Source organism: Drosophila persimilis, unplaced genomic scaffold, assembly GCF_003286085.1.
Source record: "Drosophila persimilis strain 14011-0111.01,24,50 unplaced genomic scaffold, DperRS2 tig00000124-arrow-pilon, whole genome shotgun sequence".
Taxonomy (NCBI): Eukaryota; Metazoa; Arthropoda; class Insecta; order Diptera; family Drosophilidae; genus Drosophila; species Drosophila persimilis.
The window spans coordinates 1,049,369-1,061,473 of NW_020825294.1; the positions used below are offsets into that span (position 1 = coordinate 1,049,369).

Consider the following 12,105-nt stretch of genomic DNA (forward strand, 5'->3'; position numbering starts at 1 on the left):
ATCAAAATCGAACCAAATCATATCACACTTTAAAACGGGAATCAGCTGTTGCGCCAGTTTCCACATGGGGAAATCTGGTATTTGTAGTATTTTTTGCAGATACACACTGAGCTGCAGCAAACAGGGCACACTGGCCGCAGCAGCTGGCTCACCCGCCAACCGCCACCCACAAGAAAAATTAAAATAACCCAAAAACAAGACTTTGTTGTGCAATTGCTGCTGAAACAATTAAACAAAGCATGCAAGTTTGTCGTTGCTCGGCGGGCATCGCTTGTCGGTTTTAATGTTGGGAGTGCGGCCAGCATTTGTTAGAACCACAGGCGTGAAAAACGGTCGATCGGAAGGGACGGCCCGGACGTGCGCCTGAGTGAATAAAATTACGAGTAATATATATTAAGGGAATCAAAAGTGCAGAGAAACAGCGGTAGAATGCACCCAGAGCTGTTGCATAAATTTCGTTAGTGATTCTAACTATTTGTTGGTGCTTGTTCATTCGTGTGGGTGTCGATGTCGGTGTATGTGCCTGTATATTAGTTTAGTGTTATTTATATTCCTAATTACAAACGTCGCCGTTCTCGCGCTGTGTTGTCGCATTAAAAACTTTAGTCTGTTGTTGGCAGGCGCCGCTCTTAGTCGCTTACATTAAAAACGGGCAAGAGGCAGAGAGAAAGGCGAGAAACGTGCCGCTGCTTACGTGCCACAAGACACAGCACACCTTGAAGTGTTGTCTGTCGGAAACGCGCTTCGCTTCCTATATATTTTCCCCTCAAAACGGAACGGAACTTCTTTCCGAGTAGTGTCAAGGTAACCAGCACAGTTCATCCTCTACATATACATACACATGCATGCATATAGTACATGAACAGTAAAAATAGTACCATAATATATACACATGGGGTCACTATAATAGGTACACTACTAGCATAGAGAACTGCATGAAAGCAATAGCGAGTGGATAGTTCTTAAATAGCATTATACATTCTTGCAACAACTGTTTCTGTTTCTTTCCTCAGAAAATCCTCTCGAATAGAGAGTGTAAAAATGGTAGTATACACACCTGGGGGTAACATAATAAGTACCTTCCCATAGGGGATTAAACGTACCGAATGGTCACTGAAACGAACCTTTGCCTTCTCGGAAGTGCGGAGTGTTCCGAGGGATTTTGGGGAGGATATCGACATTTTCCCATGAACCAAGCAAATCGCTCATAAATAGGTGTTTATTTTTATTCTGCAATCATTTTTCAGAAAACTGCAGACGGAGCTAGTGGTGTGTACCTATTATTTTGATCACAAGTGTAGAGACCTTTTTCATACATACATTTTATGTTTATACGGCTGTCTGGGAAGTGGGGCGGCAGCTGATAAAGCTGTATTTATTGTTTGTTTTTGTCATTAATTGCACTTTGAACGGTTCATAAAAATGAGCAACACATTCGGAAATTCGCGAATGTATGTGTGATTTATTCTTCGATTTAAAGTCGCTTACTAATAGGGATCCCATTTCATTAGTATTTTCAGACGAATCGTGTAGTTCCGCCAGTTTTTAAATTTTCTGCCCTACCGCAGTTATACATCCACTATTTGAGGATAATTATAAGTATGGCGGTGTGTGTGCTTTATATACATATATATATATGTATATGTATATGCATATATATATATATGGTTCCGATACTCAATACTGAAGGTCCTCGCAAAGAGAAAAAATAAAAGTGAACAAATGCAAATGAAAACAAAAACAAACAAACGAAAACCAAAAACGAGCTTTGCTTGCTGCAAAACTGTTATCACAGTACTCACAAAACTGTATGAGTTCATGCTACAATGCTAATGGATTTCTTTTCTCTCTCTCTCTCACCCTCAGGCTTAACAAACGAAATACACACATCACGTGTCGGACGCTCGGCCCCCAGTTTTGTAGCCAACGATCACGCGCGAGCAACTCTCTCCGAAACAAGCAGTCTCTGGCGCTCTTTTTCTCCGAAGCAAGCAGTCTCTGGCGCTCTTTTTCTCCGAAGCAAGCATGTTCTCACTGCAGCAAATAATCAAAGCAGCGACCGCCAATAGCGGCAACTGCGGCGTGGGTGGCAGCGATCTCTACAGGCTGCTCAGGCATCGCCTGACGTCATCAGCAGCAACTACAGCAATAACCACAACCACAACTACAAATACAGCAATACCAAAGAAATCTAGTCAAGCAACAGCGGTGTCGAGCGACGAAAACTTCAGCCACAACGCCATTCGCTCGTCCCATTCGAACCCCAACGGTTGTTGTTACGGAGAGTCAGATTCGGAGTCGGCGCACAGCGTGAACGGAAACTTGTCAACGCAATTCGCCCGAAAGCTGCTGCAGCAACGCAGACAGGACATCCAGCGCCTCATACACACCCAGCCACCCAGTGGACACGGAACCAAATCCTCCCAGCAACAGAATCAGCAACAGACGACCACAAAGTTCGCCATGTCCTCGCTAGCAGCGGAGCCCCTGCCCCAGGCCCACAAACCGGATGAAATCACAGCAGCCGCCAGCACCAGTGATGTGGCAGCGTCCGGCACCACTCCCAGCAATGGCCTGGGCGCCTCGTGCCAGGAGGCTGCCTCCAGCACGGGCAAGAAGCCCTGCTTCAGCACTGGTCTCGCCGAGATTCTGCAGTTCATGGAGCTCATCGGAAATCTAAAGGTATATATGCTAAAGAAAGAAACCCGTTTCATGTGCTGTGCTGTACTGTGTACTGTCGCGTCATATGCTCGCATCGATTTTTCCCGCCGTCACCCTGCGCTCGGGGAGCGCTTGCACCCGGGTGCTGCTTTGGTTTCCGATTTCCGTTTCAGTCAGCAATTTGTACGCTGTACTCGATCGAAGCCCCCCGACTTCGCGTGACAATCAGATTAGTTTTGTTTTTTAAATGACGGACTCGTCTCGTCGCTTAAAGTCTTGAATGGTGGCCGTGAAACACGTGCCTTATATGAAGAAGATTATACTCGTATTTTGCGTTTTCATTAGGTCCAGAGTGTGTGTGGCAACAACTTTGAGGGGGATATAATGAGGCTTTGGTTAACACAATTGTGCCTAGAGATTATAGTAGAGAGCTCTGGAAATACAATCTGAGTATATAGTGTCGTATAACAAATCCTATTGGATTGGCAATGTTTGATTAACACATTGTATTCTATTTGATTAAGATAGGAAACATTAGATTGAGTCCTATAGAGGGGATAAAGATTGCTGAGGATTAGGATCGTATAGATATAGCCATATTCTATCAATTCTATCAAAATATTTACTGAAAATCCCCAAATTTTTTTTGCGAACAGATAGCCTACAAGAAAGTAAACAAAAACGAAAGAAAATCAAATGCGAAAGTATATTTATTTATTTTTTGTATAATTCATTCTATTCTTTCGACGCTCTTTTCATTCTTTTGTTCCTTCTTTTTGTGAAAATATTGTATAATCTGTGAGACAACCTCGCTCTCGTGTCCCTCTCCACTTCAATTTGTATAGTCGGTTGCCAAAAAAAAAAACATACATATGTATACAATAAATCGTGTGTATTATACTTGAACAATGCTCTCCGTGCGAGTATACTTAAGACACATTGTCGTTTCTGCTTAAAATTAGCTTAGTAATTCTGTAATATTTTACACAACCAGATGCAGACGATGGGCAAAGTCTACCGATAAACTATAAACAAAGACCTAACCAGAGGCAAAGAACAGCTGTTTTAAATCAACAAAAGCCCAAGCAAACAGCGCAAAAGTCAAGAGAGCTGCACACGTTCCACAGACCCTCTATCACGAACTCTGCTAGAGATAGCTTAACGTTTATCTAATCAGAGCTCATTCGAAACATTCAACGAAATGAAGAAGAGAACACGGGACTCATTTGCTTATCGAAAAAAGGCCCCCAAAAACCAAATCGATTGCAGTTTGATCAGACTGCCCCGCCGTCCACCGATGGAAATGCCACTCAATCGAAATGATTTCTGAACCCGAGAAGCTTCGAAAAACAAACCAAAACAACCAACAACTTTGGCGCTCACGTGAGCCTCCATTAAATTCGTATTTACTCGGTTTTTGCTGAAATATCTAGAAATAATCTAAAATTTCAGTGAGAATAATTCTCAATCGTCAGCATTGACGTATGTAGGACAACAGAATTCGACAAAGCCACAACGAAATATTCCGATTGGTAATTTTCTAAATTTTTCTTTATACATAGGTACATATAGCGTAGTATATAGAGCGCGACATAGAAGCTATACAAAAAAAAGAAAGGCAAATCAACGCGTGACTTTGATCTTGGCCTTCAAAATATAGACGCTATCTGGGAGAATTTTGTGGTGTGCACCTCTACATAGAGGGTTGAAAGAGAGAGAGAGAGGGATCGTCGCTATTCTGTTTTCATAACAAAATGGAAATTAATAATGAATGCTATCTGTGAAGGCAGTGTGAAATGAAGCCATTAGCTGAAATGAGAACTTTTGTCAGTTTAGGAAATATGAGAGAAACTGAAAGACTATTTCTTGGAGAACGATTGTAGCTAAAGGAAATGTAGTAGGTATTAGACCAGTGCACAGAAATCCCCTGCACAATTACAGAAAATTATGGATCACAGTCGAACTGTCAGCAACCTATTGACACTCACAAAGAAATGCTTCACATTCTACTATCATTTGACATTTGATTTCTATCTCGTTCATATCGAAGACTACTTTCATTAATTGATACTCGAGAGATAAAGTAAATATTAATTCCATGTTCGATCCAACAACACAATTAATCAACTAAACCCAATATACGCCCTCAAATCGTTGTTATAAGTATCTATCATTGAGATATGATATGGAACTGCTATATCCATTTACTTTGTGCATCATTATGCATGTTGTTTCAACCTCAGAACTCGTTCTGACTAGCGTTGGCCGATTTGGTTGATAAGCCAAACAATTGCACTTCATTACGTGACTACAACTCGGAGTTGGTCAGAGATAATCAACGTAGCCCGATAAGTCACGGACTATTGACAATATAGTCTGGTCATATAAGACTTTAGGTTAAACAGGAAGCTCAATGGCAAGAGGCAGGCATCAGCTTCAGCAATGGGCATGCAGCAACGTCTCTGGGACCTTGTTTGCCCTACCGCCTGCCGCATACCGCAGCGACGGTTGCTATAAATAAAACTTTTATTGATCAAATAGCAACAGTCTAGAAAGCGTGTAAGCGCCCTCGATGGCAGGTTTAAGTTGAAGGCCTGAAGGCGGTGGCGGTGACTGCGGCAGTGGCAGGGGCCTCAGCGTCAGCAAGGCATCAACCTTGATGTGTGCAACGATGTCACCAGCGTCGCTCGGCATCGAATGTTTTTAATTAGGCAGAGTGCTCACTGGTGTGGCGGAAGGGAATCAATGGAAAGATGCCACAGTTCCAGCGACATTTCATATATTACATTTCCAATAACCCAGTGCCTGCCTCTCTATCCAACAGCACACCAAACGCACTGGATGGGTGCTGCGTGATGTCAACGACTGTGAATCGATATCGGGTCACATGTATCGGATGAGCATGCTCACATTTCTGCTAGATGGCAGCGAGGGACTCAACCAGATACGGTGCATGGAACTGGCTCTGGTGCACGACCTGGCGGAGAGTCTAGTGGGGGATATAACCCCATTCTGTGGTGTGTCCAAGGAGGAAAAGAGGGCCATGGAGTTCAAGGCTATGGAGGATATATGCAAACTGATCGAACCCCGCGGCAAGCGCATAATGGAGCTCTTCGAGGTGAGACATCTATCAGACAATTCCTTAATTTCGAAGTATACCAATTTTCTTATCTATCTTTAGGAGTACGAACATGCAGAAAGCGCTGAGAGCAGGTTCGTCAAGGATCTGGATCGGCTGGACATGGTGATGCAGGCGTTCGAGTACGAGAAACGCGACAATTGTCTGCTGAAGCATCAGGAGTTCTTCGACTCGACGGAGGGAAAGTTCAATCATCCGTTTGTTAAGAAGCTGGTAAACGAGATCTACGAGCAGAGGAATGTACTGGCCAAGGCAAAGGGCGCCACACCGCCGCCGGCCATTGAAGTGCCCAAAATGGAGTTGCCCCCTCCCAAACTGGCCAACGGGCACAACAGCTCAAGTTGAGCATAGCATTACTTCTAAACAAAACAGTCTTAGGCTAGCGCATTAACACATCCTCACACAAAACACAACATGCTCTTAGTTTGTAAGCCAAAAAAAACCCCAAAACTAACAAACTATTAAGCCTACCTCGACACGCTCTAACAATTATCACACGTAATTTATTGCCACAAAACCCCCAAAAAAATAGCAGAAAGAAAGGATGGAAAGGGACTAACTAGACGACCATCGTTCATTTTAGACAGACACTTGTTAACCATTAATGAATTCTCCCATAGTTAAATTTTCTTTATGTTAAGCGTAAAGTTTGCAATTCGAGTCTTAGCTAAATATTCAATTGATCTTTGATTAAGGAACCAAACCAATTGTACATAACTAAAGCGAACTGTAGTTAATTTTAAATGTGTGATGACGAGATGATAAACCTATATAGAGGACCTAGAACAATTTTATTTAGCCAGCAAATCAAAAATTAATCAATACGCGTACGATTATGCGTATGCACCCAAAAAGAGCAGCATCAAAAGAGTTGATTTTATGCCAAGGTCCCATTAGCAACACATTCGTGACACTGGTTTCTGCATTGAACAATACAATATTCCTTTGAAAAATTGTATTACATCTACTATATATAGAATAGGAATTTTCTATCTATATTCATCTAAAACGCAAAAATTTAACGTAATTTTCAAGCACTTTCAATCTTTTTTTTCCACTTCGAATCGGAATTCTTTTGGAAACATTCGTGTTGAATGGTTCGTTCGCTTATGGGAAATTTTTGCAAGGAATCAATGTCTTTCGCATCATTCTACGAATGTGCCGCAGGGGAACTGCGGGGTATTCATTTAATTCTTTGATTGTCCAATGTCTCACACCTGCATTACTTTATCCCGGAATCGGTCTATGTACTAGTTCTATGTAACCGAAATTATATTTAATAATTAATATGAAATTGTGAATTAGGATATATATAAATGATGCAGTCACGCCTCAAAAGTGGCTAAAAGACAAAGCGCCAAGTGTTTGACTGTTCAAAAACTGGAAACTTTATTCACAAAACACAAAAGTATTAGCCAAACCGAATGAAAACTACAGAACCGATGAGCCATATTAGCCAAGTATTCTGAAAGTTGTAAAACAGCATATAAGAAAAGATGTTCTAGAATTTTGACACTGACTACAGACCTTCGATGACAATGAATTGACTCTCGTGCGCGGATGTTTGGTGCGAATGCTGTCCGTGCTTCTTGGCTTTATCTGTGATCACAGAAAGAGATGACTGCGTAAGATATAGATCGTTGTATATGGACCGGACCGACTTACGATGCACTGTGATACTCCGCTCCGTTTCGCCCAGCGCATTCTTCGCTATGCATTTGTACTCGCCAAAGTCTCGCTTGGTCACCGGTCTCAGAGTGATGCGCATCACAATCCGATAGGCGTGATCCACTGCGACGGACTCGTAGGAGCCACCTTGCAGCAGCTCCGTGTCCTTCAGCCAGAAGTTCACTGATGCCGGCTGCGATTCTGTGATGCATTCCAGGGTCACTTTCTGACCCAAACCCACATAAATGGTATCATATCGTGTCCAGATTGTGGGCGCAACTGTCAGGAAAATAAAATAAATGATACTTTTATGATATATTCTAGATAAATCTCTCAACTTACAGTTCACCACCAGCATGACGCGCTTGCTCACCGTTGGAGGAACGCCATTGGAAGCGATGCAGAGATAGGCACCCATGTGAGTCCTCTGCACTTGCCACAGCGTGAGATTTTGTCCTTCGACGCTGTAGACTTCTCGATCGCCCTCGTCTGTTAGCCAGAGTGGGGTGGACTCCTCGCGGCGCCAGGTGATGGTAGGCGTGGGGACGCCTGTTGCATAGCAAGTGAGTGTCACGTTCTGTCCCGTGGCACGCACCACATCCTGGCTGGTCTGAAAGTCAACGATATCGGGTGGCACCACCACATCCAGGTAACCCATTTGACTCTTCATGGGATCTGTGTTGATTTGGCACATGTACCTGCAGCGAATATGGTATATTTCAGCTCTTGGCCTGTCCTTATTGAATAGTACAAACCATCCGCGATCTGATTCCTGGACATCGCGTATCTTCAGCTGCCAGATGCGATGCTCCGTGTGGGAGATGGCAATGCGATGATTCTTGGTGATGACATGGTTTTGTATGCTGAGAATGGTCTGCGTGTCCACCCGCAGCCAGGCCACCTTGAAGCTAACCAGCTCGTGGACCACACAAGTGAGCACTGCGTCGCGTCCCACGGGACTGGTTACATTGTTGATGGGGCCACTGAACTTGGGATCCGCTAGAAAGGCAGGTTGGTTGACATTTATGGCTCTGCTTATTAGAGTACTAAATGGGGCAGATATACTCGTAACGTAACTGTGGGATATGCCAGGGGTAGCAGTCCACCATGGGCTAATAGGGGGGTGGTTTATGAGGCTTGCAAATGCTAGATGTTGGCCTTTCCGCTGTACCCATTTAAAGGAACTCGGGCGAGAAAATATAATTGAATTTACAATAATTTGTTTTTCGGAAATGTTCGGCCGCCTCCCATCGTTGGCCATTTCTAATCCACATTTAAAAATATAATTATTTAATTTCTTTTCCCCGCTCATTTCTGCCTCTGTCTGCAGAATGTCAACGGCCTCAGGCGAAAGTTGTCAACGCTTGCCAGATGCCCCGCCAAAGTGGTCAAAGAAATTTCCTAAAATTATCCAGCGGCCATAAATTTGACCAAGCGAACATTAAGCGAAGGCAAACAGCAAATAATCCAACAATTAGTTAAATTAACTGTTTATTAGGGATGACCTCCCCGCCAGTCTTTTGGTTCTTAAGATGTAAAATTATGTGCAGGAAGGTTTCAGTTTCATGCACTAGAAGAATTCAAAAAAAAATGTTAAGAGTTTTCAGTAATTATTCTTACAACAGTTCAAAAACCTGCAAGGCTCAAAATGATAATTTCTCAGATGGGAGGAGGGTAAATGGAATTCAACTCAACGCAATCATTTCCAGTCAAGCTCCGCTCCCCGACCACAAGCCCAAGACTTCGACATTTGCCCGTCAGCCTCTAACCGCTGGGAGACCCAACCGCACACACAGAAGTCCAGACCTCAGACCTCAGACCTGACACCCCCTAACAAAGGCGGCAAAAAAAATAGAAATCACATCACATGCCTAACAAGTAGCATGATTTTGTGGCCACGCTGCGGTCAGGAGGAGTGGAGCACGGAGCGTGGAGTCGAGTCCTTCTTTTCCTCACACACAGCAAATACCTAAATTACAATTATGACCAAATAATAACCCGAAAAAATGCAAAAGTCTAATAGAGCAGAGGGAGCTGCTAGTACCTAGAAAATTGTAAAAAGCTGGCTACTGGCTCTGGCTATGGCTCCACCCTTACATTTGCCCCGTCGCGACCACTGCCATCACCATCACCTCTTACACTGATTGCGGTGCGGGTGTGGGCGTTTTTCAGCACAAACTAGCATCCAATTGGGGGGAAGGAAGCCTACGACGATGCCATGCTATATAGCCTATAATTTGCGATTATGTTTGGGTTCGGTATGCCGGGCACACACCACTCCACCACTACCTATGGGTGTTGGGTATGGTTCGGTTCGGTTCGGCATAGGGTAGGGGTTACCTTTCGCCATTGTTTGGCTGCCTATGGTTGCTGCTGTTATTGCAATTTGGTTATTGCATGTTTGCATATTGAAACATTCCAAAGAAAGGGACAAGCGAGACTTTTAACCATAATACACCTCTGTGTGCCCGAGCATGTGGATATTTTTCATACGTTTGTCTGGCAGGTAATGCAAATTCGCATTTAACTTTGTGGCCGCTAAATGGTTTTCCTGTTTCTAACTTTGTGGCAGGAAATTCACTGTAGTCTCATAGGATACGATATGGTCTTTAGGGGCTATATGGTAGGGGTTATATTGTTGTCTCTTGACTCGATATATCTTTCTTCTCTTTCTAAAATCTTCTCCGATTCCGTTCGCTTTTCTTTTGTTTCTAAGATTCATCTAGCATCCTCTTTGGTAATTCTCCTTTGAGTCATACTTGGCTTTCGCTTCGATCTTTAATGTCTAAGAGGCACAGCTGGAATTCAACTTCTGTCTTACAGGTCCTACTATATATCTTCACCATGGAGGAGTCCTTTCCCCACACTGTTGAACTTGAAACGGAAAGTGAATGTCCTGCCTGTTAGACACTCCAACTGTCTGCCGTTTGCAGGCGGAACGCAGCACAACCAGCACGCAATGTCTGCCAAAAAAATAAAACAGCACCCGTACCCCTATGCCATTGCAGGGGGACTGCACCACCGCCATCCTTAACACTTCAGCAGCAGAAAATCAGTAGCACGACCAGCCACAAAAGAGTGGAAAGAAAATTGCGCTGAGTGCAATAGGAAGTGGAAAAACGTCGCCTTTCCGCGACTGTCTGTCTGTCTGGCTGTCTGGCTGTCCGTCTGATGGCCTGCTGGGAGGAGGAATGGAGTTTTGGTTTCGGGGGTTTTGGGACATCATTCTTGGCCCGAACCACTCACTTCTCACTTTCTTATCGCGCACTGCGGCTAGCCTGCCAATATTTCTGTTTATTTTGCATTTGGCACATTGATTTAAATATACCAATATTTCTGATATATTTATCGCATTTATCGGCTTCCCAAAGTCAAGGAAAATTTGTTTTGTTTTTCTGTGATGTGCTCTGGGTTTTTGAGTTGGGTTTGGGCTTTTTGGCGCACATTTTTCCAAGCGGAAGTAGCTGCTCCTCGCTGTTCTTCTTCCTCGTCCCTATCCCTTCTGTCTGGGGAATATGTTGGCCACAGTTTATTCACTTATGGACTCGTTGGACTTCCGATTGCCAGGCGGTAGCCACCCGCCCCATTTGGCGCCCACTGCTGTTGCTGCTGTTGGTGTTTATAACGCTTTTTGTTAGTACTTTTGTTTTGGATATTTTCCACGTTAAATGTAGTCAATTAGCTGAACCTTTGCTGAGAAATTTACGAGTATGTGGCGGTTTAACTGATGTTCCTCAAAGTTGTACTGATATTTGTGGGTTGAAAATTAAAGGATCGACTAGACCGCGATAAACTTAAGGGACGATTTTTTGGTTTAAACATTTCCAAGTGATTTTTCATCTTTTAATTTTAAATTGGGTGTTGAATTTGAAATATATTTAATTAAATGTACATTATCTTCATAGAATTTGTATTTTATATGGTATCTATTTTGTACCTTTTTTTAAGCTTTCGTTGATATTCATTATAATTATTTAGTTTATTCTACGCAATGTTCATCCCTTAAAGATAGCTATTTAGAGCCAACTTACAGTTGTTTAACTCCGAGAAGCTGGCCCGGCTCAGACACACGCAGTGCAGCAGGAGCCAGACATCCGCGAAGGTTTTTCTCATATTCCCAGCTCTGGTCTGGCTTCGACATCCACTAAAGTGCCAACCAAAGTGCGAAAGTTTTGCCTAAATGTCGTACTCCTTTCTTTTATCCTTTCTCTTTGTTGTTGCCACTTTCACTGGCCAAATAGCCGCCCAAGCCGAGTTTCCGCTGCACTAATGTAAATTTATTTTTTCCAGTTTTTTTTTTTGCCAAAGTTTTTGTCTTGCCGGGGACGAACGTCTGCACACAGTTGGAACTGGCCGCGAACTGCGAGCGGCGCTGATAATCAAGTGTCAAAATTCATATTCAAAATTCAAATGCTGCCTGGCGATGGCGTTGCGCATGTGTCTTGCGGGCAGGCCGAGTGGCAATGGGGGCGAGATTGGGCGGTGCGGCCAGTAGTCAAGGTGCCCCAAGCAGCATGGCATAAAGTGGAGTGGATATGGCTGGGGTGGTAACGGCGAAGGCGAAGGCAAAGGCGAAGGTATGCAATAGTAAATGTTTCATTCATAAAGCGCCCAACGTAATATTTTCATATGCACGT

General features: G+C 43.5%; 2 protein-coding genes across 2 annotated transcripts; one reads left to right on the forward strand and one right to left on the reverse strand.

Annotated features, from left to right (window-relative positions):
- The first annotated feature begins 227 nt into the window (after window positions 1–227).
- On the forward strand, window positions 228–7,154 carry LOC6593509. Its single transcript, XM_002019114.2, has 4 exons — window positions 228–804; window positions 1,867–2,682; window positions 5,486–5,779; window positions 5,843–7,154. Exons 2-4 carry the CDS (start codon window positions 2,026–2,028, stop codon window positions 6,143–6,145), a joined length of 1,254 nt encoding a protein of 417 aa, XP_002019150.1. The 5' UTR covers window positions 228–804; window positions 1,867–2,025; the 3' UTR covers window positions 6,146–7,154.
- Window positions 7,155–7,156: 2 nt separating this feature from the next.
- Window positions 7,157–11,581, reverse strand: LOC113565409 (neurotrimin). Its single transcript, XM_026987303.1, has 6 exons — window positions 11,500–11,581; window positions 8,224–8,467; window positions 7,811–8,166; window positions 7,466–7,747; window positions 7,328–7,399; window positions 7,157–7,265 (listed from the first exon to the last, which is right to left on the reverse strand). Exons 1-6 carry the CDS (start codon window positions 11,579–11,581, stop codon window positions 7,174–7,176), a joined length of 1,128 nt encoding a protein of 375 aa, XP_026843104.1. The 3' UTR covers window positions 7,157–7,173.
- Between the last annotated feature and the right edge of the window lie 524 nt (window positions 11,582–12,105).

Excerpts from the sequence above, each read along its gene's own strand:
- LOC6593509 (XM_002019114.2), top strand. The coding sequence starts at position 2,026 with ATGTTCTCACTGCAGCAAATAATCAAAGCAGCGACCGCCAATAGCGGC. Across the intron at positions 2,683-5,485 it reads AGCTCATCGGAAATCTAAAG|CACACCAAACGCACTGGATG; the intron begins GTATATATGCTA and ends TCTATCCAACAG. Across the intron at positions 5,780-5,842 it reads GCATAATGGAGCTCTTCGAG|GAGTACGAACATGCAGAAAG; the intron begins GTGAGACATCTA and ends ATCTATCTTTAG.
- LOC113565409 (XM_026987303.1), bottom strand. The coding sequence starts at position 11,581 with ATGAGAAAAACCTTCGCGGATGTCTGGCTCCTGCTGCACTGCGTGTGT. Across the intron at positions 7,748-7,810 it reads CGTCATGCTGGTGGTGAACT|TTGCGCCCACAATCTGGACA; the intron begins GTAAGTTGAGAG and ends TTTTCCTGACAG. Across the intron at positions 7,400-7,465 it reads GCGGAGTATCACAGTGCATC|ATAAAGCCAAGAAGCACGGA; the intron begins GTAAGTCGGTCC and ends CTGTGATCACAG.